At 39.2% G+C, this 25,283-nt stretch overlaps 1 protein-coding gene across 2 annotated transcripts in view; it reads left to right on the top strand.

Annotated features, from left to right (window-relative positions):
• Positions 1 to 25,283, top strand: part of KIF15 (kinesin family member 15) — a 76,821-nt gene that overhangs the window by 23,483 nt on the left and 28,055 nt on the right. For both annotated transcript variants that reach the window (XM_073003526.2, XM_078377375.1), the window contains exons 11-23: positions 8,037 to 8,160; positions 8,962 to 9,053; positions 9,371 to 9,580; positions 10,812 to 10,989; positions 12,627 to 12,759; positions 14,709 to 14,850; positions 15,095 to 15,286; positions 16,304 to 16,411; positions 17,030 to 17,135; positions 18,011 to 18,176; positions 19,130 to 19,280; positions 20,082 to 20,167; positions 25,118 to 25,193. In XM_073003526.2, coding sequence (XP_072859627.2) covers positions 8,037 to 8,160; positions 8,962 to 9,053; positions 9,371 to 9,580; positions 10,812 to 10,989; positions 12,627 to 12,759; positions 14,709 to 14,850; positions 15,095 to 15,286; positions 16,304 to 16,411; positions 17,030 to 17,135; positions 18,011 to 18,176; positions 19,130 to 19,280; positions 20,082 to 20,167; positions 25,118 to 25,193 — 1,764 coding nt within the window. The remainder of the gene's footprint in view (positions 1 to 8,036; positions 8,161 to 8,961; positions 9,054 to 9,370; positions 9,581 to 10,811; positions 10,990 to 12,626; positions 12,760 to 14,708; positions 14,851 to 15,094; positions 15,287 to 16,303; positions 16,412 to 17,029; positions 17,136 to 18,010; positions 18,177 to 19,129; positions 19,281 to 20,081; positions 20,168 to 25,117; positions 25,194 to 25,283) is intronic.

Raw genomic sequence — 25,283 nt, 5'->3', positions numbered from 1 at the left:
TTTATTAATTTCAAGAGTCCAATTTTTTTTCATATGTCGTCATTTGGTCTTCAGGATAAGGCGTCAGCAACACAGTTCATAGTCCTTTTGACCACCTTAACCTCGAAGTCATAGTCCTGTAAAATTAAAGCCCACCTCATTAGCTTGCTGTTTTGGGCCTTCATAGTCTTTAACCTCATCAGAGGTGAGTGGTCTGTACAAAGAATAAAGTGTCTCCCCCAGATGTAAGGTTTTAATTTCTAGACCGCGTACACGATGGCCCAACATTCTTTCTCTATGGTCGACAGGTGTTTTTCGCCTTTCTGAAGTTTCTTGCTCAGGTAGGACACAGGATGCTGGTCTCTGTTGTCATCACACTGGCACAGCACGGCTCCTACCCCGGCGTTGGATGCATCGGTGTAAATGATGAACTCTCGATCGAAGTCTGGAGCACGCAACACAGGGTGGTTCCCAAACGCCTCCTTGCAGTCACTGGACCATGGGATGCAGTCATCACTCCTTTTCCTTGTCAGCTCGGTCAACGGTGCTGCAATCTCGCTGAACCTGGGGATAAATTTTCTATAGTATCCCACTAAACCAAGAAAAGATCTAATTTTCTTCTTGGTATTGGGTCTAGGCCAATTACGTATTGCCTCTACCTTTGCTTCTAGGGGTTTGATCACACCTCCCCCTACCATATGACCCAAATATTTCATCTCGGGGCTAGCCAGCTGACATTTACTTGCTTTTACTGTTAACCCCACTGCTTCTAACCGTTGCAGTACTAACTCTAGGTGACACAGGTGATCCTGCCAGGTGTTGCTAAAAATCCCTATGTCGTCAATGTAGGCTACTGTAACTGCACTGAGCCCTTGCAGAGTTTTGTCCATCAGCCTTTGGAATGTAGCTGGGGAATTCCTAAGGCCAAAACTGAGGACACGAAACTCAAATAAGCCGAAAGAGCTACAAAAAGCAGTCTTTTCTTGATCTCTAGGGTCTATCCGCACTTGCCAAAACCCTTTAGTCAAGTCTAAACAGGAAATGTATCTACAACCCCCAATGGTTTCAATCAGGTTGTCAAGTCTGGGCATGGGGTAAGCATCTGGTTTGGTTACTAGATTTAATTTTCTGTAATCCACACAGAACCTAATGCTTCTATCCGGTGTATCCACTAAAACTATTCGAGCAGACCAAGGGCTAGACAATGGCACAATAATATTTTCTTTTAGCATCTCATCTAGCTCCTTGCACACCTTGTCCACATAAGGTCTGTATGGGGTTACTGCCTGCGGGGGTGCATTTCCAATACCTATACTATGCATCACTCCCTTAGCTAACCCAGGCTTGTTTGAAAAGACCTGTTGATACTTAGTAACCAACATCTTTAGTTCCCTCTGCTGTTTTAGAGTGAGAGCAGGGCTTGTCAGCAAACACGGGTCCAAAAACACGTGTAAGCTTGGACAGAGAGCAATCAGGAGTTTGCACATGCTAAAATGGGCTGAGTGAGTCCAAACTCAGCTAGCCAAGATACAACACTCCTTCTCACAGGTCTGCCCACATAAGAACACCCTGGTACTCTCAGATATTATTATGAAAAGGTCAAGTGGGCTTTGTAGTCCTTAGACTTAACTTGCACCACTGACAGGACTCTAAGTAAGCTAGGCCGAGGCAGCACTCTCAGATGACCCTATGACAAGTGTACTGTTCAGAAAACCAAATGAGTTTTATAATCTTTATTTTATTAAAGAATAAGCATGTTACTAAGTATCAAAGCCAAATTAAACCAAAGCAAATAAACTAGCATTGTGCTGGTTAGTTACAAAGATGTAGTGAGGCAAAGAAAACATGAAAAATAGAAAAGTGTTCAAAAACCTTACAAAAACACAAAAAGCCATTAAAAAGAATAAAAACAGTTCCAGTCCAGGAAATCATTAGTAAAAACAAAATAATCCAAGGCTATAGTCCTCAGTGATCCTGTAGAACAAGAATCCTGTACTAAAAAGAAAAATTCAGTAAAAGTCCCATTATCCTTAGAAAAGTCAAATCCAGTAAATGTACCATAGTCCTTACAAAATTACAAGAGCATAGTCCATATGGAGTATTCCAAGAAAAGAAGTCCATAAAGAATATTCCATAGGTAACAGTCCATAGAAAATAGTCCATGCATAGTCCTTAGGAAAAAAAGCCCATAAATCCATAGGTGATCCATTATAGTAAAGGTTAGTCCCATGTGTCACGAATGACTGAAGGATCGGTCTTGAAAGACAATGTCCATAGGCAAAAAGTTCCTTTTTCAAGAGTAACTGGCAAGGGCTTATCGCACCTTCCCACGATGTCATCCAATCAGAGTTCGTAACTAGGCAAACAGTCCTGTTGCATCACATGACTTCTTGCTCATACGCACCAGATGTTATTTGGGTTTTCTGTGGTTTCACATAAAGTCACAACAATTCCCATCTAATCACACAGAGTCCTTTCTCAGGCTTTCAGAATAACATTCTCTCTGCTCGCCTAGAAAACAACTTGTCAGCATAGTAAAGATACCTTATACAAAGAAACAAGATGGAACCTCTCTGGCTCATTTCTTAATTACAAAACCCATATGCCTTAAAAGATTTTAACTCAAAAACCCATCTCATCACAGGGCTGATCTTCACTTCCTCTGTGTTGAACTTTATTTCACCCCTTCCTTCCCAGTATGGCAAATCATGTTCTTCTTTATCAGCTGCTTTCATTGCAAAAAGCACTCTCTTTTCCTCTCTATAATATGGCTTAATGGCATTTACATGAACTACCCTCCTGCCTAGGTGTTCATCTCCTTCAATAATATAATTAAGATCACTCATTTTAGAAATGATCCTATAAGGTCCTGCCCAGTTCAATTGTAGTTTGTTCCCCTTGATGGGCCTCAACATCAGAACCTCATCTCCAGGGTTAAAATGTCGTTCCCTAGCCTTTTTATCATACCAAACTTTTTGTTTGACTATCTGTGCTTGCAGGTTTTCAGCAGCTAACTCTAAATTTCTTTTGAGGTTGTTCATTAAAGTGTCTATGTGTGAGACTACATTCTGAGGATCTTCTTCTATGATTTGGTCCCAATTCTGCCTAATCAGATCAAGTGGTCCTCTCACTTTCCTCCCAAATAACAGTTCAAATGGACTGAATCCTGTACTATCTTGTGGTACTGATCTGTATGCATATAGCAATAATTGCAATTTCTGGTCCCAGTTATTTGGGTTTTCTGCTAAATAAGCTCTAATCATTCTCATCAGGGTTCCATTAAATTTCTCCGGCCAATAGAAGTTTTGAGTTATTCTCTGCTTGGTTTTATTTATCCCTAAATGTGCAGCAAATATATCAGAATGTCCCCTCTCTAAAATTATTGGCGATATTTAACAGGCACTACCAACTGGCTTCGAATCCCATCTCCCCCTTTTGAGATGTTCATCAGTGTTTCTCTATACAGTAAACCCTGCTTAATATGGAACGTTTCAGGGGTTAACTCCATTCCTGACACTTTCTCAAAACAACATTTTAAAGTGGGATCTGCTTGCTGTTCCTGGGAAAATATACTGCTTTGGGGTATCTCAAGTGAGAATGCCTCAGCTTGTATATTTTCATTTTCTTCCTCCTGAATGTCAGTAACTTTTTCAGCTGCCTCTGTTTGATCTTGTTGTGAACGTGTAAGAACTAACACTTGTCAGCAAACACGGGTTCGAAAACACGTGTAAGCCTGGACAGAGAGCAATCAGGAGTTTGCACATGCTAAAATGGGCTGAGTGAGTCCAAACTCAGCTAGCCAAGATACAACACTCCTTCTCACAGGTCTGCCCACATAAGAACACCCTGGTACTCTCAGATATTATTATGAAAAGGTCAAGTGGGCTTTGTAGTCCTTAGACTTAACTTGCACCACTGACAGGACTCTAAGTAAGCTAGGCCGAGGCAGCACTCTCAGATGACCCTATGACAAGTGTACTGTTCAGAAAACCAAATGAGTTTTATAATCTTTATTTTATTAAAGAATAAGCATGTTACTAGGTATCAAAGCCAAATTAAACCAAAGCAAATAAACTAGCATTGTGCTGGTAAGTTACAAAGATGTAGTGAGGCAAAGAAAACATGAAAAATAGAAAAGTGTTCAAAAATCTTACAAAAACACAAAAAGCCATTAAAAAGAATAAAAACAGTTCCAGTCCAGGAAATCATTAGTAAAAACAAAATAATCCAAGTAGGTTATAAAAAGGCTATAGTCCTCAGTGATCCTGTAGAATAAAAATCCCTAAACAAAAGTAAAAATTCATTATATGTCCCATAGTCCTTAGAAAAGAAAAATCCAGTAAATGTACCATAGTCCTTACAAAATTACAAGAGCATTGTCCATATGGAGTATTCCAAGAAAAGAAGTCCATAAAGAATATTCCATAGGTAACAGTCCATAGAAAATAGTCCATGCATAGTCCTTAGGAAAAAGCCCATAAATCCATAGGTAATCCAGTATAGTAAAGGTTAGTCCCATGTGTCACGAATGAATAAAGAGTCGGTCTTCAAAGACAATGTCCATAGGCAAAAAGTTCCTTTTTCAAGAGTAACTGGCAAGGGCTTATTGCACCTTCCCACGATGTCATCCAATCAGAGTTCGTTACTAGGCAAACAGTCCTGTTACACCACATGACTTCTTTCCCATACACAGCAGATGTTATTTGGGTTTACTGTGGTTTATCAAAGAGTCACAACAATTCCCATCTAATCATACCGAGTCCTTTCCTCAGGCTATCAGAATAACATTCTCTCTGCTCGCCAAGAAAACAACTTGTCAGCATAGCAAAGATCCTTTATGCAAAGAAACAAGATGGAACCTCTCTGGCTCATTTCTTAATTACAAAACCCATATGCCTTAAAAGATTTTAACTCAAAAACCCATCTCATCACAACACTCTCTTAACATGCTCCGAGAGGTCTGTCCCAATAAGTACAGCTGAAGGCAGTTGCAAGGAAATTCCTACGCGCCAATTTCCTTGCCAGCCCTTATAACGAACTAGCACTTCAGCTACAGGCAAAATAACTATTTCTTCCCATATTCCTTTAATTGTCATACTTTCATTTGGTATTATGTAATTTTGTGGTATGATATCAGGATGACACAAAGTCACCTGAGAACACGTATCTCTCAATGCCAAATAGTTGTGATCTAAAATTCCAATATTATCACCAGCTGCCTCAAATAATTGAGGATCAGTTCTAATAAGAAGGCAATGCCTTATCTCAGCCACAGGAATACTATCTTCATTAATCTCAGCTGTTGTTGAGATCTCTGCTGGTGTTGCTATGGCAACTGACTCCTCCCTTGGTGGAGTTATCTGTCCCTTCTGAACACAGTAAACAGATTTAGTCTTGTTTAAATTCATTTTCTGAGGTAAAAATTCTTTATTTTCTCTAGCTTTATAACATTGGGACGCAATATTTCATGGCAAATGAAGCAATTTCTATCACTCCATGGAACCTTTCCAGCCCCTTTTTCTTTTCCCTCCAAATTCTGATTCCTGGCTTGGCTCTGTTCTGAGGGCTTTCCCACAAAATGGCCACCCACTTTCTGCTGGCTTTTAACTTGTCCCCTGGGATATCTATTGTAGTCCTCCCACGTTTTTCTCATACTTTTTCCCTCAGAATAAATAGGTTTTCTGATTTGTGAGATGAAATCTGCAATTTCCCTTGCCTGTTTCAAATTTTGAGGTTTCTTGTCCTTGACCAAGTATTTAATTTCACCATGTAAAAGGGAATAAAACTGTTCCAATCCTATAATATTTTTAAATTGCTGAATTGTCTGTACTTTTTCCTGCGCCAACCATTTATCCAAATATCTAGCTAAATTGGCACCTAACTGTGAGTAAGACTCATCAGGCTTCTTGGTTAGTGTTCTGAACTTTTGCCTCAGATGTTCTGCATTGATGCCATACCTGGCAAACACCAAGTTTTTAAATTCAGAATAATCTTTAATCATTTCAATTGGCATTTCGGCGTAAACCTCAGCAAGGCTTCCACTAATTTGAGATCTCAGAATAATCATTTTTTCTGACTCTCTGACTGAAAAATCAGCACACGCTCTTTCAAAAAGAGTTAAAAATGCTTCTGGACAGTCTCCCTGTTTAAAAGAAGGGAATTTCTTTAGATCTGCTTTTGACAACTGCCCTTCTTCAGAGCTGGAATTTCTATTATTGTTATTGTTCTGGTTCATTAATTCCATTCTCCTGATTTCAAAAGCCATTCTCTCTTTCTCTAGGGCAGTCTTCTCTCTCTCTAATCTTTCCTCCTTTTCCATTTTTTCTAATTCTAGCTGTTTCATTCTTTCCTCCATCTCTAGCTGTTTCATTCTGTATTCATGTGCTTGTGCTAACTCAAACTTTCTGAGGTCTGTTAACTCTTCTCTAAAGGACCCTTCCTCGAGCTGAGGAAAATCTTTCCTCTCCCCCACTAATATCTTCATCTGAACTAGCCGCCATTTCAGATGGTCTTGGTTCAGCTTTTCTACTTTGGGTTAAGGGCATTTTATTTCACCAAAGGCTCCTATATCAACTTCCAAGCCTTGGTTTAAAAGTCACTTTTTTCCTGTGCTATTGGTCTGTGTTATAAAGTTGCAGCCTTCTCCAGCATTGTTAGCTAGCAACTGTAACTAGGCTTCTGCCCCTTAAGCTGGGCCTCTTGCCAAACAAAGTTTATTTTATTTTTCTGCCTCTGGCACCAATCTTAAATTCACACAGTTCTACCTTGACCTAGGTTTAGCTGTACAAATGGAGTTCCCTCAGCTTTGCTGCCCTTGGCCTTCGCACTGTCCCCTCAGAGTTTCCCTAAACTCAGGACACGCTGGCCAAAACACCACAGCCTTTGCTTTGGACCACTCTCCCCACACAAAATGGACTCCACAGAGCTTCCCTGTCTCAGTTTTCACTCTGAAGTTTCAGCGCCCCTCTACTAGACTTTGCTCACCTTGAGCCAAGCCCTAGAAGGTGACCCACGCTCTCCACTTCAGATGACCCTAACTGAAGACCCCTTGCTCTGGGCACGTTTTTGCCAAGGCTTTACTGGAATACTCGGATCCCGCCGCTGGACACCAATTTTATTGTAACAACCTCCTTATACCTCACAAAGGGGCCATTACGTCACACTCAATCACTCTTCGTTTCCACTGCCACCAACCATTCCCTCAAATGAAGCTTCAGGCCAAAGTATGATTTAAAAATAATACTAAGGTTTATTGAGTACAAACAAAAGGAATGGTAAATCACTTGTATATAAATAATACTTTAATCACTATAATAATATAACTATCCCACACACACTCTCACAGACTCTCACAAAATAGCAGTTCTTATCTCTCCGTATCTCCAAACCCTAACCATCCCTATCTCCAAACCCTATCTAACCCTATCTGAATCTCTCACAACATTCACTCCCCTTATATACAACAGCTCCACCCCTTATGTCCCACCCTCCGTCACGCTATTGGTAGATGACTCACAGCTTCAGCAGTGACGGGCAGGTGATGTCATAGCTGTATGTAACAATGCTGTCTACATGCCTTTCAACTTTTATAAAAGTAGATTCTGATTGTTTCTAAACATCATAATGTAAGAATAGAACAGCTCCAAAGAGAAAAGTTATGATTCTAGTTACAAATATTTAATAAATGCCTAGAGTGCAATTCTGCCTGCTTAAACTACTTAGAATTCTGCTGTTTGTTGCATTGGTAGATGGGTTACACTCTGCAATAATGAGCTGGTTTTCACATTTTAAGGGTACATATGTTTAAATTAGATTAACTGGTAAGAGTGAGAAGTAAAAGTAATTAATTTTTTAGCAAAATTTTCAGCTTTTGCCTTCCTCAGTTGTTTTGGTAGTGGTAAGATCAATGTGTAATTTATTGATTTACACTGATTTAAAGTGTGATACTTTAAATGGCAGCCATGGGTTTGGATTTCTCTTAGTGAAAGGCTTTAACTTGTTCAGCTATCAAGTATGTGTATGTATGTATTTCAGTATTTTTTTAATTTTTACCCAAGGCTGTGATAAATGAAGACACACAAGGAAATGTAAAACAGTTACAAGCAGAAGTGAAGAAACTGAAGGAGCAGCTTGCTCTGCTTGCTTTAGGACAATCTGTGCACGACACTTCACTTTCTACAGGTAATGAACACTTTCCTGTACATGTATATTTTTCCCAAAAAGTATTTTTTAGGAAAATCTCTTTGAACAATCCATCAAACTATTTTGTATTTCTAATTTTTTTAAAAAAAACTAATCTTAATTTATTAAGAGTGTAGGAATATAACTCTAGGCAGTCATTTCCACGTTTGTGGAATTTATGTGCCTTCAAGTCAGTCTTATTATAATAGGGTTTTCAAGCTAATTGAGGTATTTAAGGAGTGGTTTTACCAGTTCCATCTTCCAGTGAGTTTCCATGGCAAAGCTGGATGATCAAACCCATGTCTCCTGAGTCCTGGTCCATCACTGTATACACTGCACTACCCTATGCTTGTAGGCACTGAATACTAATTGTCCTGTGAGGTGGGAGGGAGAACAGGAATGTACAGATAGGCACAGGTAAACTTTTACTAATAAATTGATCTAGGTGTACGTAATCCTGCATGAATCAAGGTGAAAGTCTAATCAAGTGGAGCTGGCTTCTGAGCAGACATATATAGGATTTTGGCATGTTTCAATTGAAGCATTAGCAAGTTTTTCATTGGAGGAGGTACAAAGTTTGCTTTTAAAGTGTAATCGTTTCACTGTGTCTGGAATTTGTTTTAGATATAGATAGACCAGTTTGTTTAATCATAATTTAATCATAATAATTAAATGATACAGTATACTTTAATTATAGTATATAAAATTAATTCTAATTATACAGAAAACCCACCTAAAATAAATATAGATAGAAAAAATGTTACTTTATATATCAGTCTTTATTTTCAATTCTCTCTTAAGATACCAGAGCACATGATGCGGGACATATAGATTATAGGAATCGATTTCTTCAAGCTATGCTGTTCTTGGAAAAATCTGAAAGTGAAAAAAAGGTGAGAAAAAAAGGAGCAATACACAGTAACACATTGAACAGTACAAGCAATGAAACTTTCTGCTTTTCCACAATAATCCCCACCCCACCCCATCTCAACCCTGATTGGAAAATATGGCTTTGAAGTCATGGTCGTTGTGTGTTTTAACCAGAAATATGGAAGAAACATGAATGGGAATATTAAATATCTGTTTGCTATAATTTAATGATGATCCATTGATTTTACCCAAGATAGAGTTAGATAAGGATACTTTTTTCCTACTGTATCTGTGATTCATTATTGCAATTTCTCACTGAATCAGGTGTCTTTATTTTAAGGTGCTGTTAGAAAAAGTTGCCAAATTAGAAGATGTCTGTGTCAAAAAGGAGAAATTCATTCAGTCCAATAAAATGATAATTAAATTTAGAGAAGATCACATAGCTCGCATGGAAAAACTACATAAAGAAGATCATGACAGCTTATTGCCCAAAGAACAAGAGGAGTTGATCGGAGAACTGAAGAAGGAACTGAAGACTCTCAGAGAACAGGTAGCTGTGTTTTGTTTAATACGTTTTGAATCACAAATCTAATGCTGTTTTAAATTCCAGCTATGATAATGCATATGCCTCCAGAAAGCACACAAGCAAGAAATGGTCCTTACCCGTTCTTGTCTCTAACAGCTTACACTGAGAGATGCACTGCTTTAAATATAGAAGTAAGTTAGGTGTTCTCCGCAGTAGACAGTAAAATATGTACATGGGATTGACTTTGATTTGTACTAACTGCGAAACAGAAAAGAAATTTATTTTTTTAACAACACACAGTTTAAAATTAGCTCATTTAGGGGGAAAAAGTTTTAAACCATACTGAAAACCATTGGAAATGCAATAGTAAGTCACAAGCAGAATTGTCTAATTGGATCAATGGACTGTGTGGAGGATCTGACTGACCAAATCCCTACTGATTCAATGCGCCTACTCTAGTTATGACTTACAACCAGATTTTGGGCAATATCTGGTTCCTAGGTAATTAAAAAGAAATCGGTTTTCATAGAAAATAAGCCTAAACTCTGTCAAAGTCCTGATTATGGAGGGAAGGGGAGGGTATGTGCTTTTCTCAGGCTTGTAGCAGCTCATCCATGTAGTCTGAAAACCAGTTCTACATGAGCAGTTATTAATTGTAGGTTTGTAGTATCTCATTTGACTTACTGACTTCAGCCTGCTTTGTAAATTATGGATATTTCTTCAATTTTGTGTGTTTTGTATTCTTTTTAGGTGACTATTGATTTCATTTGTATTTTCAAGTATATTTGACATTTATTATTGAAAACAATGCTAAAATATTGACTACATTATAAAATTATAAAGGTTGATGCTATCTACCTATAAAAGAGTGCTTCTCCTTATTTCATCTAGAGTCAGATAAGACTCAAGTGTTTCAGAAATTTCATGTGGGTTGTACTGTAGAAAAGTAAGATAATGAATTAAAATTGAGGTGGGGGGTGTTAATAAGTGTAGTTTTGGTCTTAAACACATTGGACCAAATCCAGGTCAAGTCATTCTTATGTACACTGTACATATTAGTCATATTACACATGTACAAAATCAAAGAGGCAAGTTAGTCATGGCCAAGCTTTTACATGTACTAGCAGACACTGAAAGAGCATAACAAATATAGTGAATCTGTTTAAAATATTCTACCAATATAATAACATATCTGTCAGTTTTGTTTACGCTGGAGATTTGTTTACAATATAAATTAACATAATGTTATCTACAGGTGGAGCAACATCCCCGTGTTGCAAAATATGCCATGGAGAACCATGTCCTCCGAGAAGAGAACAAACAACTCCGTTCTTTACAGTCTGTGAAACGAATACAAGAAATTGATGCTCAGACCATAAGAGAATTGGAAAAAGTTTTCTTAGAGGTTTCAGGCAGAGAGTATAACAATAGAGGTACAAGCACTACATTAGAAATAGCTTCTGTTTTGTCCTCTCTTGGCTGGAATCTTACCTCTGATTTATTCTAGAGTAAGCTATGTTGCATAAGCTGTGGCAGCAAGTTGCACTTAATTAACATGCCTAGTCACATGCTGATCACATAACTGGCACTGTGTTAATTCACTGCAATTCGCCACACTGATGTACATAATTTTGTTTATGCTAAAATAAAATCACATTAAGATTCTGATTGTGCACTCTTTGATTTATATGATCCCTTTTCCCTTAAAAATTGCTCATTTAGTTTGTATTTTGCTTTTCAGTTTGTTTTAGTATCTGTTCCTCTGAGCATTTAGCTTAGCTAAAACATGGACTATATTCTTACAAAACATGATTGATGAACATAATGGCATTCTTAATCCCACGAGATTGCTTCAAATGAGCACTGTTAAGTCACACTGATCTTCGTCATCAATTATTCTTAAATTGCAGTCTCTGTAGTTTCTTTTTGAGGAATTAATAGAGCCTAATTGTTGGCAGCAGAATGTTTTATGCTTATATTGTGAACTGGAACGTAGACAATAGTATATGCACAATATGCATGCTGGAGTGCATATAACATCTGTATTAAACTTATGTTTTTCATTTTGGGGTTACTTTGAAGTTGGAATGCCTTTGCTACTACTTGCATTGGAAAACCATTATTTTTTATTTCTTGCTAACAAAAACTGTTCTTAAATATCCTGATTTATTTATACAAGAAATGTTTAAGGAAATTTCCAAAAAACCATAGCAAAAGATGTTTACAATCCAATACCTATTTTTCAGAATGCAAAATCAGTGTTAGTCAAGTGTCTGTCTGGAGAATGTGTGAGAGGCAAAGGAAGTATTCAACCTAGTCTTCACCCACCTATAATCTAAAATCATATTGCCCAGGCTCATTATTACCCCATTGTCTAAGGCTGCTGTTTAAATATTGTACAATTAAGGGCTAAATCCAGCATTTAGTCCCTGCTGAATCTAGTGAATGAACAGTACTTATTAAGGCAACACTTATGTAAGCCCCATTGATTCACTGGGCCAACTCCAGCAGGGACTAACAATTGGATTTAGCCTGAAGCATCTTTTTTCTTCATTGGCTAAGTAAGAAGATTCAGCTGTAAAAATTTAAAAAAGTGATAAATGTTCAATATGCATTAAGGAACAAGACATATTCTGTAAAATGCTTCAGATCCTATGTAGGTTTTATATCAAAACAGAAAAAAAATCATTGGCTGAAATTGTATTACACTGTATAAGGCTGATGATACCATCAGACACGGTGGGTTTTCAGAAGTAGCAAATTTCTGATTCCCTCCAGCACACAAAAGTCCTAATGCACCTATGAATTCCTTTTTGTCTTGGGAAGATTGTTGGGGATGTCTACAGTTTCTGAAAATTAGCACTACCAGGATGTCTTTACCGGGGGCAGTGGTTTTCAGAAATTAAAGGAGGCTACAAAGGCTTTGTTACAATGCAAGAGATTCCATGAGAGCCTTGAGACCTTGGAGTTGAAGGAATCAGTAATGTTTTATTTCTTAAAAATCACCGTAACTGATTATTTTACCAGGTATCTTCAACACTTCTAAGAAAACTTTTTTTATCCCTATCAGGCCAGCAGGCATCCTTGTCAACAGACAGCAGTACAGCAGCATCTATTGAAAAGCTGAAAGAACGTCTGCTGCATACACAGAGTGAACTGGCAAGTTCCAAACAAGAACATGAAGAATTCAAAGAATTAACAAAGTAAGATGTGTCCTAAGATTCTTCTCCTTTCCCTAAAAATATTTTAAATACTGTTTCTCAAGTGGATATTCCTGTTCCAAAAATCTTTTTTGTAATACTCCTTTAAAGCTATAAAATGAGAAAGTGCTATTAAAGACCTTTAAGAAATGACCATAGCAATATCAAAAGCTTCTTTGGCAAAATAAATTTAGGCAAAGTTGGGCCATTTCCCATAATAAAATAATTAGAAATTGGCATCAAATAATGATGAAAGAGAACTTATCAAGACAAACTGGTCACTATGTCCAGACTGTGGACAGATGAGAATTCTGTCATCTGCCAAGACTAGGTCACACCTTCAAAACAAACTTTCCATAAACTTTTTTCCCTTTAAATAGGTATATTCCAGTTCAAGGAATGCATTTTCCATTAATGTCATAAAGGTCCAGACGAGAATTAAACAAGGGCAGGGGATCCAAGAATCCATTTTCAGCCTCCTGGGCCCCTCTATAAGCAGCATCATTATGAAACCATGTTCATGTCATTTGCAAGATAGGAACTCTGGATTAAAAGAATCCCTCTCTATATGAAGAGAAGTGAAGTACGGACTCCATCATTACCATTGTCATCAGTTGTACAAAGTTTGAAGCACCATCCTCAGAGTTTTTAGCACTTGTGGTCCTATTTGTAGATACTTGTGACTCTGCTGTTCTGCCTTTCATCAGGCAACTTTATAAAGTTGATAATTTTTGCCTTTTCTTCCTCTGGAAAAATACCATTACAGTACCCCCCCCTCCCCAATATCTGCTTTTTCAGTTACTGTAGTTTCACTTAACCGCAGCTGACCAGAGTCCAAGATGAAGGGCAGCTCCTTCATCATCTCCTCTGTGCCTCTTTGGGCCAGGAAGCAGCACCACATCCTCCTGGAAGCTGTTTCGAGGGACAGGTTGCCCTCTGCTCAAGCATTCCTCAGAACCACATGCCTTGCCTCCTGACTGCTCATCATTTACATTTGGAAGACATCCGTGGGGAGCGTCTTGGAATCTATCCCTCGCAGATACGGGGGTCCTACTGTAGTTTATTAAAGGAAGTTATACAGTTGTCACATTGAATTACTTGAATTCTATCTCAGGCATCTTTGTCTTGAATAACAGTGCACCAGTGGATTTATCCAACGAAAGAAGGCATCCTGGAATACTAGCCTTTAGGAACAAGTAGACTGAGCATTTTTCCCATGGCCAGAATAATTAAAACCTAGAGGATGATCCTCTCTTTTACCTTCTCTTATTCTTTTTGAACTCTTCTTATAATATTCTTCTTATATACTTCTGTTATTCTTGCTCATGTGCAATTCTTCCAGAATCAAAAAGGTCACCTCTCCTGGTGTAAATCAGAAATTTCTACAAGCCCTGTGTTTGTTAGATGGGGAGGTTAGTCTATGTTATGATATCCTCCTTATCTGAACAGAAGGAATTGCCATAGTAAAATCAACCTTCTCTGGCTTGTCAAAGTTGAGATGTATTTTATATGGCACATTTGGTGGGGACACAGGAGAGGGCCGCCTCTGTTGCTGCTCCCAGATTTTGGAGCACCTTCCCATGGGAAGCCAGGCTGGCCCAATATTTGATGCCCTTCTGCAACCAGGAAAAGATCTTTCTCCTCAGATGTGCTTTCCCCTCAGTGACTGGCTGCTTGAGCGGGTTTTTTAATGGATTATTGTGCCTTACTGCTTTGAATGTCTTTTTGGTATTGCTATTTTTTGCCATTTCTTACACCAGTATTTGTTTGGTCCTTTTTAGTATTTTTCTATGTACTGTTTTAGGCTTTAATTATGTTCTTTTAATGATGTAAGCTGCCTTGAGTCCTTTTTAAGGAGAAAGGCAAGATAAAAATATTTTAAATAAAATAAGTAATATGGAATTTATTTTAATGAGTTAATGCTTTTATTATACATTTGTTTCTCTAACCAGGAAAAAACAGATGGAACTAGATTCAGAACTGCAGTCTTTACAAAGAGCAAACCAGCATCTTGAAAAAATCTTGGAAGCAACTAAGGCTTGTAAACGCCAGGAGGTCTCATATCTTAACAAAGTGCATATAGAAACTCTAAAGGTATAATACTAAAACACTGAAAGTTAATCTAGGTGCTTCAGATATAATAAGGTGTGCCAATCTAACATAGTAAAAGCAAGGAAATGTGTAAGGTACTGCAAAGATACATTAAGGAACTGATGAGAAGGTAAATTAATTCTTCCCTTCAGTTCTTTAATGTACCTTAATATTTAAGCAGACGTTACCCCTAAAGCTGTTTTCTGCCTGTGTACATGTATTATCTAGCATCTTCTGTCTGTTGCAGAGCATGACAACTCCAACAAAAGCTTATCAGTTAAGGTCTAGATTGGTGCCACGGTTAACCCCTGAAATGTTGAACCAGGAATCTCCTCAGAGTTCTGGAGAGATGGTGGGTGATATTTTCAATGAACCCATGCCTGCTGAGATGAATGAACAAGCCTATGAGGCAATTGCAGAGGAGTTGGAAATCACTCAGGTAAAGTAACAGAATGCAAATTGAAGTATAGATCTCTAAACAAAATATAACAGTCTTGTTGAATGGCATTATTTCCATTCATGGCTAGCATTTGGAAGTGGGATGGAAAAGTTAAATCAACTATCTTCAGCAGAGTTTTCTGGAGCATATTTCTGAAAAATGACTCTAAAAAATTTCAAGCGAGAGCTAACTAAGACTCTTGGTTTCTTAGCAACAACAACATGCCATCACGATTATTCTAACTTATGATGACCCTTTCCAGGATTTTCTAGATACAGAAAATTTGGCAGTGGTTTCTCATTCTATGAAAACTTAAATGAATTATTTATTAGCCTTTCTTCATCTGCTGCCCTCCAGACATTTAGAACTACAAATTCCTTTTAGCCCCAACTAACAGGGGATGATGGGAAGTGTAATTGAAACAATCTGCCAGGTACCTGGTTGTGGAAGGTTATTTATGGACCTTACATCTCCCTCTCTGAAATAATAATAATTGTATGCTGTTAAGTCAATTCTGACTGATAGTAACCCGTTTCAGGGTTTTCTTGGTAGAGAGTAATTAGAAGTGGTTTACCATTATCTTCTTCTGGGGGTGCCTTCGGATTCTGCAGCTTGCCCAAGACCACACAGGCTGGCTCTACACACAGGAAGTACAGTGAGGAATGCAACTCCCAACTGCCACAGCCAGCTATCTAACTCACTGTGCTAAACAGCCAGTACCCCCTCTCTGAACAGGTGCAATTTTTAAATGCAGGCACACACAATAGCTGCCTCACCAGAGATCCCTATAACTTTTCATGAGTAGGGTTATTGGTAAAATTGTAAATACTTGCATATTATCTAAAAGCAGATAAACTTTTAGTTACCTGAAGTGTTTCAGTGTTGCCACATAAATCAGATTGTTCCTGAAACGTCTGGAGGAATGTAAAATATACAGTTGAAATTATATTTAGTAGCTGCAGAACACTTATTAATACAACCGTAAATTAAGAAGATATTAAATTTGTCCTGTTGCAGAAAGAATTAAGCTCTCTTCAGATGAAATTAGATGAAGAAGAAACTAAAGCTATAAAACTTCAGCAGCACATTAATAAATTGGAGCACCATTCTTCACAAATGCAGGAGGTGAGAGAACTGTTGAATAGATGCTTCTTGACAGAAGAAGTGGAAAGTTCAGTCATCTTTACTGTTTGATAGAATCTCCAGTGTTTCCTTAACCTTCATGCAAAATGCCCTTTTGGCCATACAGTGGGGTCTCGACTTACGAACGGCTCGACATACGAACCGCTCTCATAGGAATATATGGACTCGACTTACGAACTTAGATTCGAGTTACAAACTCTTTTTTTCCCTTTTTTTTAAAGCTAAGTCATATTAGGTTAAAAAGAAAAAAGAAAAATATCTCCCTCTAGTGGCAGAAGGCGGAATAGCAGCTTCCCATTAGATTCTATGGATGAAAAGAGCAGATATGGATTAAATGGTTTTCAATGCATTCCTATGGGAAATGCAGATTCGATTTAAGAACTTTTCGACCTGAAAACTGCCTTCCAATACGGATTAAGTTCGTAAGTCGAGACCCCACTGTATTGCTCTTGATGTACACATAGTTCCTTGCAGGTCCAAAACTTAACTGGACTGAATCAAATCAGAACCAGGCACTTTGTATATGTAATTTATCTTACTTGTGCATGCCTGTACCCTTACCTCTATTCTTAATATCCTTTTCCCTTCCTTGCACTGTAGCTTTTTGCCTCAGAAAGAAGTGGTTGGCAAACTGAAAAGCAAGGCCTGCTTGAAAAGACAGACTGTCTTGAAAAGCAGTGTGATGATCTGGAGAACAAGGCTAACAGTAAGTTTGTATATCAAAACAGTATGGATTTGCTCAGTTAGGTGCTGCAGCTTCAGGTTTCCTCCAGTGCCTAAAAATGGCAGTGCCAACTCATCCCTTATTGTCTTTGCTGGCAAAGGGGTCATTCTCGAGCATGCCAGATTGCATGTCACTGCCTAAAGACACTCATTCACCCATTTGCCTTCATCTGATCGTTCCACCCCTCTCTGAGGCCCAGAAGAAAGTCTGGGTACATAAAGGAGATGGTTGGATGCCATGGATTCAGGATGCCTTCAGGTACCAACTTTAGGCATGCAAACATATCTCATGTGGGACGTTACTACTACCTAGTAGAAAAGACCAGTAAAGGGCTTCCCTTCCCTGCCTCCTCCGGCAGCCAGTCACTCAGACAAGGAGGTGGGATAGGGATTCTCCCTGTGCAGCTGTTGAGTGGGCAGGGAAGCTCAAGCTCCTTCCTGGACTGGACAGTGCAACCAATTGCACAATGCCCCAGTAGAAGTGCTTCGTGGACAGTACTTCTGCTTTGGCTCTATCATAGCTACAGCAAGTGCAGCATCAAGTTGTGTAGTTACCCAGCTGAATTTTGCCCAGTTTCTGAAATGCTCCTACACTCATAGGGGGAATCAGTGCCACTTAGTCCCAACAGAGTCAGTAGTAGTCTAAGAAAACAGATTTGGAATGATTCACATAATTCTGCATTTACTTAAAGTTATTGATCAACTTTCATTTGGTTTTCCCCTTTTGTATTTTTTTACAAGTTTATAATTTGAGTGTGCTTTTTTAAAATGTATACTTTATTTATTGAACAGGAGATAATTTTTTACAATAGGGGAGTTTGACAAGTATTTTGTTTACTTCTTTTTTCCCCCTAATAGTATTAAACAGTGAGGTTCATGACTTGCGAATTGTCCTACAGTCTGCAGATAAAGAACTGTCTGCTGTAAAAATGGAGTATAATACTTTCAGAAGAAATCAAGAGAAAGAAATCAGCAAAGTGTCTATCAGACATATGAATGTACAACTGCAACTTGATAATGTCAGGTATATCAATATCACCTAGGAGGTTTCCTTAACCTTCCAGAATACACTTAAGGCCACTTCATTCTTGATTATTTTCACTATTATTGATAGTATCTGTATACAGTTTCATGTGTGATGATTGCCAAAACATATTCCAGTATCATGATATTCACATGCATTGCTTTCTCCTATGGAAAAGTGCCAAATTACTTTGGAACACTGGAAACACTAATATGAAATATTCCTTCAATGTTGTACAGGTTTGTGTTAGTCAATATTTATATAATGTGCATTTATTTATCTTAAAGATACAATATACCTTTTTCCTAAAACATTAAAAGTCTTTTTATTAGACATCCCACAACACACATGCACTAAACACTGGTGTTTCTTTATAGGAATACTGGAAGAAAACAATATCAATGTAGATGCTGACCAGAATCCGATCAGGTTTGCGCAGTGTGAACTCCACACTGTAACTGGCATGCTTGATCTTTCCAGCTGTCCATTGCAATCTCAGCCATACCCAGGCTGCAAACTCAGCTGTACTCCTGGGTATACAGCAGACAGCCAGAAAGTTACAAAAATCATCTGAGCAACTTCACGTTACACAGGTGGTATTTCAAAAGAAGATTCTGACTCCTATCTGTTACTTTGAATCCACATTACTTAAAAAAAACTTCAGTAGTGTTTGTATTGGCCAGTTTGGAGTTCCGTCTCAGTTTTGGCATCCACTGAATCTGTCCTAATCTGACTGATCTTTTTCAGGATTTTTCTGAAAACAAAGTATGCCCTTACTTTTAATGCCACATGAATGGGATATTTTGCCTGCTTGCTCTGAGTTGCTCCCTGCTTTCACTTGTCTTCTGCCTCCATCCTAATCTTTGAAGAGATGCACAGATTTGACAGATAGGAAGGCGCTAACAAAAGAGTACATGCCTCATGATTAAAGCTACAAAATTATTTCCTTGAAGGCTGGAGTATGAAAAAGTACTTGAAGAAAAAACAAGCTTGCAAGATGACTATGACAATCTCCAGGAAATATTGAAATTTGAGACTGACCAGTTGACACAGCAGGTCCTTGATGGCAAGCATGAAAGGGAAGCTCTAAAAACAGAACTTCAAGTAAGGGGAAAATATTGTGAAGATTTAGCATTTATTTATGTTGTCCTACATAATATGCAGTTACAAGTAGCATTCAAGTGCTGTCTTCTCCAACTTCAAGATGGGTTTGCGCACCCCCCCCATGTGTGAATATGTCTGCACCCTATATGATGCAAGCGTAACATTCGAGGTACAGGAAAGGGAAGCATCCTTTTGCAGGCTTCTCCTTCTCTATGTATGATTTTAAAACTCCACTTCTTAGATGAAGTGAAAACTCTTGCTGTTTTCAAAAGTAGTTAGCTTACGTGTTGAGCATAAGCTGAGCCCCTATGTCATTTTGCACAGAAATAACAATAGTGAATCCAAAAACATATCCTTTAGAACAATTTTCCTACAACAACTGTACTTCTGTTTCATAATACAGTACTGAAAACATTAGGTAGCTTAGTGCACACCCAGTGGGCTCAGTGAGTTATTACTCTGAGGAAACTTAAATACAGGCAACTCGGGGGCTTTGAACAGTGATGCTAAATCTCCGCCAGAATTGGCTTCTTTAATAATGGAGTAGAGTAGTCAGGATTTTTATCAACAAATAAAATTCCTCACTGCTCAGTAATTACTGACAAAACAAGAGAGAATGCTTTGGGATGGAATCACTCCTAGAAGCCTCTCCTATGCTGCTGACTCTCACTGTTGGTTTAAACATATTATTTGTTATCTTTCGTCATAGGATGTCTGTTAATATAGCAATTGTGCGACCTGAACAGAAAGCAAACTCACTAAACTCTAATACTAAATATATTAACATCTGTTGCATTTTAGAATGTGTTGGGCCTATTGCAACATGAAAAGGAACAGAATCAGAAATTAACTCTGCAGTTACAAGAAGATAAAGAGCAGATTTCCAAGTATGTTTTATTGTTCCAAGATCTTGACCTCCACAATGAGTTTAGAAGTTATACAGTGGTGACTCGCTTAACGGGCGCACCGTTTAACGACGAATCCGCATACCGATGAAGATTTTGCGATCGCTTTTGCGATTGCATCACGATGTTCCCTATGGGGAAAAATCGCTTTACGATTTTTCCCCATACCTTACCCCAGCTGACCGGCAGGGGCTTCGGAGACGGGGGTGGCTGGGAGAGAGCCAGGAGGCAGGGCAAGGCCCGGGTGTTCCCGGCGGCCCTCCTCCTGGCGCCGGCGGCAGAGACTGGGGTGAGGTGGTGGCTGGGGGAGAGCCGGGAGGCAGGACAAGGCCCGGGTGTTCCGACAGCCCTCCTCCTGAGCCCTCACTCACCTGCCGGCCAAGGACGCCCGGTGTCTCCCGGGTTGGCTGGCTGGCGAGCGCCGGGTGGATGGCCCACCCCTTCCCGCCCCGGGCAGCTGTCTCTGAGCCCTCGCTCGCCCGCAGCCCAAGAACGCCCGGTGTCTCCTGGGCTGGCTGGCTGGCTGGCTGGCTGGCGAGCGAGCGCTGGGTGGATGGCCCGCCTCTTCCCGCCCCCGGCAGCTGCCTCCGAGCCTTCGCTCGCCCACCGCCCAAGGACGCCCAGTGTCTCCCGGGCTGGCTGGTTGGCGAGCAAACACCGGGTGGATGGCCTGCCCCTTCCTGCCCCAGGTGGCTGCCACCGAGCCCTCACTCGCCCGTCGCCCAAGGACGCCCGGCTGGCTGGCTGACTGGCTGGTGGTGCATTGCCATGATCAGTTCCCTGCTTGGGGAACTGATCATGGCAAAGCAATGCTTTTTTAACAGCTGATCGGCGGTTTCAAAATGGCCACCCGCTGTTTTCTGGATGGATTCCTCGCTAAAGAGGCACCGAAAATGGCTGCCCCTACGGAGGATCTTCGCTGAACGGTGAGTTTTTGCCCCATAGGAATACATTAAACAGGGTTTAATGCGTTCCTATGGGGGTTTTGTTCCATTTAGCGATGTTTCTGGATAGCGACGTTAATCCTGGAACAGATTAACGTTGCTATGCAAGGCACCACTGTATTACTAAAATAGAAACTTTAATTTGTATTTTTATGTTTCTTTTGTAAAGAAAGTCATTGGAAATGCACTAGAATTAGACGTTAAACTTCTACCACTTCTGAAATGCTCAGTTCTTTAAGTCTTTTTTTAAATTTATTTTTTATTTGTAACAACTAGGGATAAGGTAAGGAGTACAAAAAGTAGAGGGGGATATGGGGGGGAAAAGAGGGGGAAGGAGAACACAAAATGTACTGTCATCCAATCTGTTCATGTTGCGATATGAAGTTGACCTTCTGCCTTTCTACAATTTGAATGCCCTCCAGGTTTCAACTTACAGTTGTTGTTGTTTAGTCATTAAGTCATGTCCAACTGTTCGTGACCCCATGGACCAAAGCATGCCAGGCCCTCCTGTCTTCCACTGCCTCCCAGAGTTTGGTCAAATTCATGTTGGTAGCTTCAGTGACACTGTCCAACCATCTCATCCTCTGCCATACCCTTCTCCTCTTGCCTTCACACGTTCCCAACATCAGGGTCTTTTCCACGGAGTTTTCTCTTCTCATGAGATGGCCATAGTGTTGGAGCCTCAGCTTCAGGAACTGTCCTTCCAGTGAGCACTCAGAGTTGATTTCATTTAGAATGGATAGGTTTGTTCTCCTTGCAGTCTGCTGAAGAATTGATGCTTTTGAATTGTGTTGCTGGAGGAGACTCTTGAGAGTCCAGGGGACTCTCAAGAGTCTCCTCCAGCAACACAATTCAAAAGCATCAATTCTTCAGCTGTCAGCCTTCTTTATGCAGCCAGCTCTCACTTCCATACATCGGTACTGGAAAAATCGTAGCTTTGACTATGCGGACATTTGTTGGCAATGTGATGTCTCTCCTTTTGAAGATGCTGTCTAGGTTTGTCATTGCTTTCCTCCCAAGTAGCAGGTGTCTTTTATTTTCATGGCTGCTTTTACCATTTGCAGTGATCATGGAGCCCAAGAAAGTAAAATCTATCACTACCTCCATATCTTCCCCTTTTATTTGCCAGGAGATGATGGGACCAGTGGCCATGATCTTAGTTTTTTGGATGCTGAGCTTTCACCCTCATTAAGAGGTTCTTTAATTTCTCCTCACTTTCTGCCATCAGAGTAGTATCATCTGCATATCTGAGGTTGTTGATATTTCTTCCAGCATTCTTAATTCCAGTTTAGGATTCATCCAGTCCAGCCTTTCGCATGATGTACTGTATTCTGCATATCAGTTAAATAAGCAGGGAGACAATATACAGCCTTGTCGTAACCCTTTCCCAATTTTGAACCAATTAGTTGTTCCATATCCAGTTCTAACTGTTGCTTCCTGTCCCACGTATAGATTTCTCAGGAGATAGATAAGGTGGTCAGGCACTCCCATTTCTTTAATGACTTGCCATAGTTTGTTGTGGTCCACACAGTCAAAGGCTTTTGCGTAGTCACTGAAGTAGAAATAGATGTTATTATGAAACTCTCTGGCTTTCTCCATAATCCAGCGCATATTAGCAATTTGGTCCCTAGTTCCTCTGCCCCTTCGAAATCTAGCTTGTACTTCTGGGAGTTCTCTGTCCACATACTGCTGAAGCCTACCTTGGAGGATTTTGAGCATAACCTTGCTAGCGTATGAAATGAATGCAATTGTACAGTAGTTGTAGCATTCTTTGGCACTGCCTTTCTTTGGGATTGGGATGTAGACTGATCTTTTCCAATCCTCTGGCCACTGCTGAGTTTTCCAAACTTGCTGGCTTATTGAGTGTAGCACCTTAGCAGCTTCATCTGTTAAAATTTTAAATAGTTCACCTGGAATGTCATCACCTCCACTGGGCTTGTTGTTAGCCATACTTTCTAAGGCCCACTTGACTTCACTCTCCAGGATGTCTGGCTCAAGGTCAGCAACCAGACTATCTGAGTTGTCCAGGATATCCAAATCTTTCTGGTATAATTCCTCTGCATATTCTTGCAACCTCTTCTTGATGTCTTCTGCTTCTGTTTTTGTCCCTTTTTGTCCTTTTTTGCCCATTTTTGTCCTTTATCATGTACATCTTTGGACAAATTAATGATCCTTTGATAGCTCCAATTTTTATGAACAGATCTCTGGTTTTTCCCTTTTTATTATTTTCCTCTATTTCTTTGCACTGTTCATTTAAGAAGGCCCTCTTGTCTCTCCTTGCTATTCTTTGGAAGTCTGCATTCAATTTTCTGTAACTTTCCTTATCTCCCTTGCATTTTGTTTCCCTTCTCTTCTCTGCTATTTGTATGGCCTCGTTGGACATCCACTTTGCTTTCTTGCATTTCCTTTTCTTTGGGATGGCTTTTGTTGCTGCCTCCTGTACAATGTTTCGAGCCTCCATCCATGGTTCTTCAGGCACTCTGTCCACCAAATATAGTTCCTTAAATCTGTTCTTCACTTCCACTGTGTATTCACAGTGCCTTGCCCTATATAATAAATCCCATTGTTCAGTTGCCTTTTGTATTGGACAGTCTTTCAACACTTCTGATAGAATATCAATTTTTGCCGCTTCCCATATCTTCTCAATGAGTTCCTCTTGTTTCGGTATCTCCAATTTCTTCCAATTCTTAGGATACAGAATTCTGGCTGCAGTGACTATATAAGTCTTTAAATCTTAATTAGTTGTACAGAATTTGTCTTTACAATAATAGATACATAATAGTTTTCTATTTTGAATATTCTATTTGAAAGCTGAAAGACCAGCGTGTGGCTGAGTTGTTATGACACTACCTGGTTCAGTGCAATAGTGTTTGAACACAGCATAAAAGTACCTTCATGTAAAGAGGATGGGGTCCATAGCCTAAGAATGTATGCTATGATGAGGGAGGGACAGCAGGGTCACATGAGCATAGCGATCTGAGTCTGCTAGGCAGCTGAATGGTTTCCACCCCCCATTTGCTCTTTAGCTTCAATTCTTGAGTTTGGATTGGCTCCTTCTATTTTTTAAAAAATGTTTTTATTTTCTATAACTATAACATAAATAAAAACATATAACATATAAACTAAAATACAATTCTATTTGTATGATTAGAAAATCTCCTCTTTTTAGTTGATGTGAAACTTAACTTGGAAGGAACTCAGAAATGTGATCGAGATATAATAATACCTTTCTTTGGGGAGGATATGGGCAATGGAATATCCAAATAAGGTATTTTCAGTGTGCAAAATACCTTACGTTTCCTCGTGTATGAAAAAGAGGTCTGGTTATGCCATCTCTCCATTCATTTCAAATATTTTTCTTTCTAGAAATGTAAAACAACCACTAATGCCTCGCTTACTAAACTACTACTATAGTTGTAACTAATGCTATTACATTATCAATGTATTATATGAAAAAGAGAATTTTAAAATTTGGACTTTTAATAAGTAGACTTTTAGATAATCAGTTAGAAATGGCCAAAATTAAATATGCATCTTTTTGAACATTATTGCAGAGTTTATAGCTTTTATTGAATAAAATTAATAAAACATACCACAGATGGTTAGAAGGAAAGATCAAATTTGCTGTTATAATGCTGCACCAGAACCAAAATAGCATAAGATTGAATAAAGTAAAGTAACTTGGGGTGAACTTCCTTATAGCAATATTAAAAATAGACATTTCATTGTTCTCATTACCAAACAACTTCTCTATGCAAGAGATTTGCCAAAAGAAGTGAATGATAAATAAATGCAGCCCCGTGGGATTATGAGGAGCTTGCTTTTTCCCAGCAATAAAAGTAATGAACATTTAATACCAGTTCAAAGCATAATCATTGCTGAAGAAATGCAGCATAAGACTAACCTGCAGCGTCTATTCTTTGTTAGTACCTTAAACTGTCTGTTATACATGAAGCTGCCAGAAAGCATCACATCTTTTCTCTTCTAGGGAGCATCTAAAAGATCTCCAGATCATGGAGCTGGAGAAACATACTGCTGAAATGGTGTCAAAGTGTGAGCAGCAGGTACAATAATGTATAATTATAATTAGGGCACTCTGAATCTAGATTGTCAGTTACTATATTTTGTCGTTGTGGATAGCATCCAACAGTGGG

The sequence above is a fragment of the Pogona vitticeps genome, chromosome 6 (assembly GCF_051106095.1).
Source record: "Pogona vitticeps strain Pit_001003342236 chromosome 6, PviZW2.1, whole genome shotgun sequence".
Classification (NCBI taxonomy): Eukaryota; Metazoa; Chordata; class Lepidosauria; order Squamata; family Agamidae; genus Pogona; species Pogona vitticeps.
The sequence above is the reverse complement of the archived record's forward strand: the minus strand, read 5'-3'. Positions and strand labels throughout refer to the sequence as shown.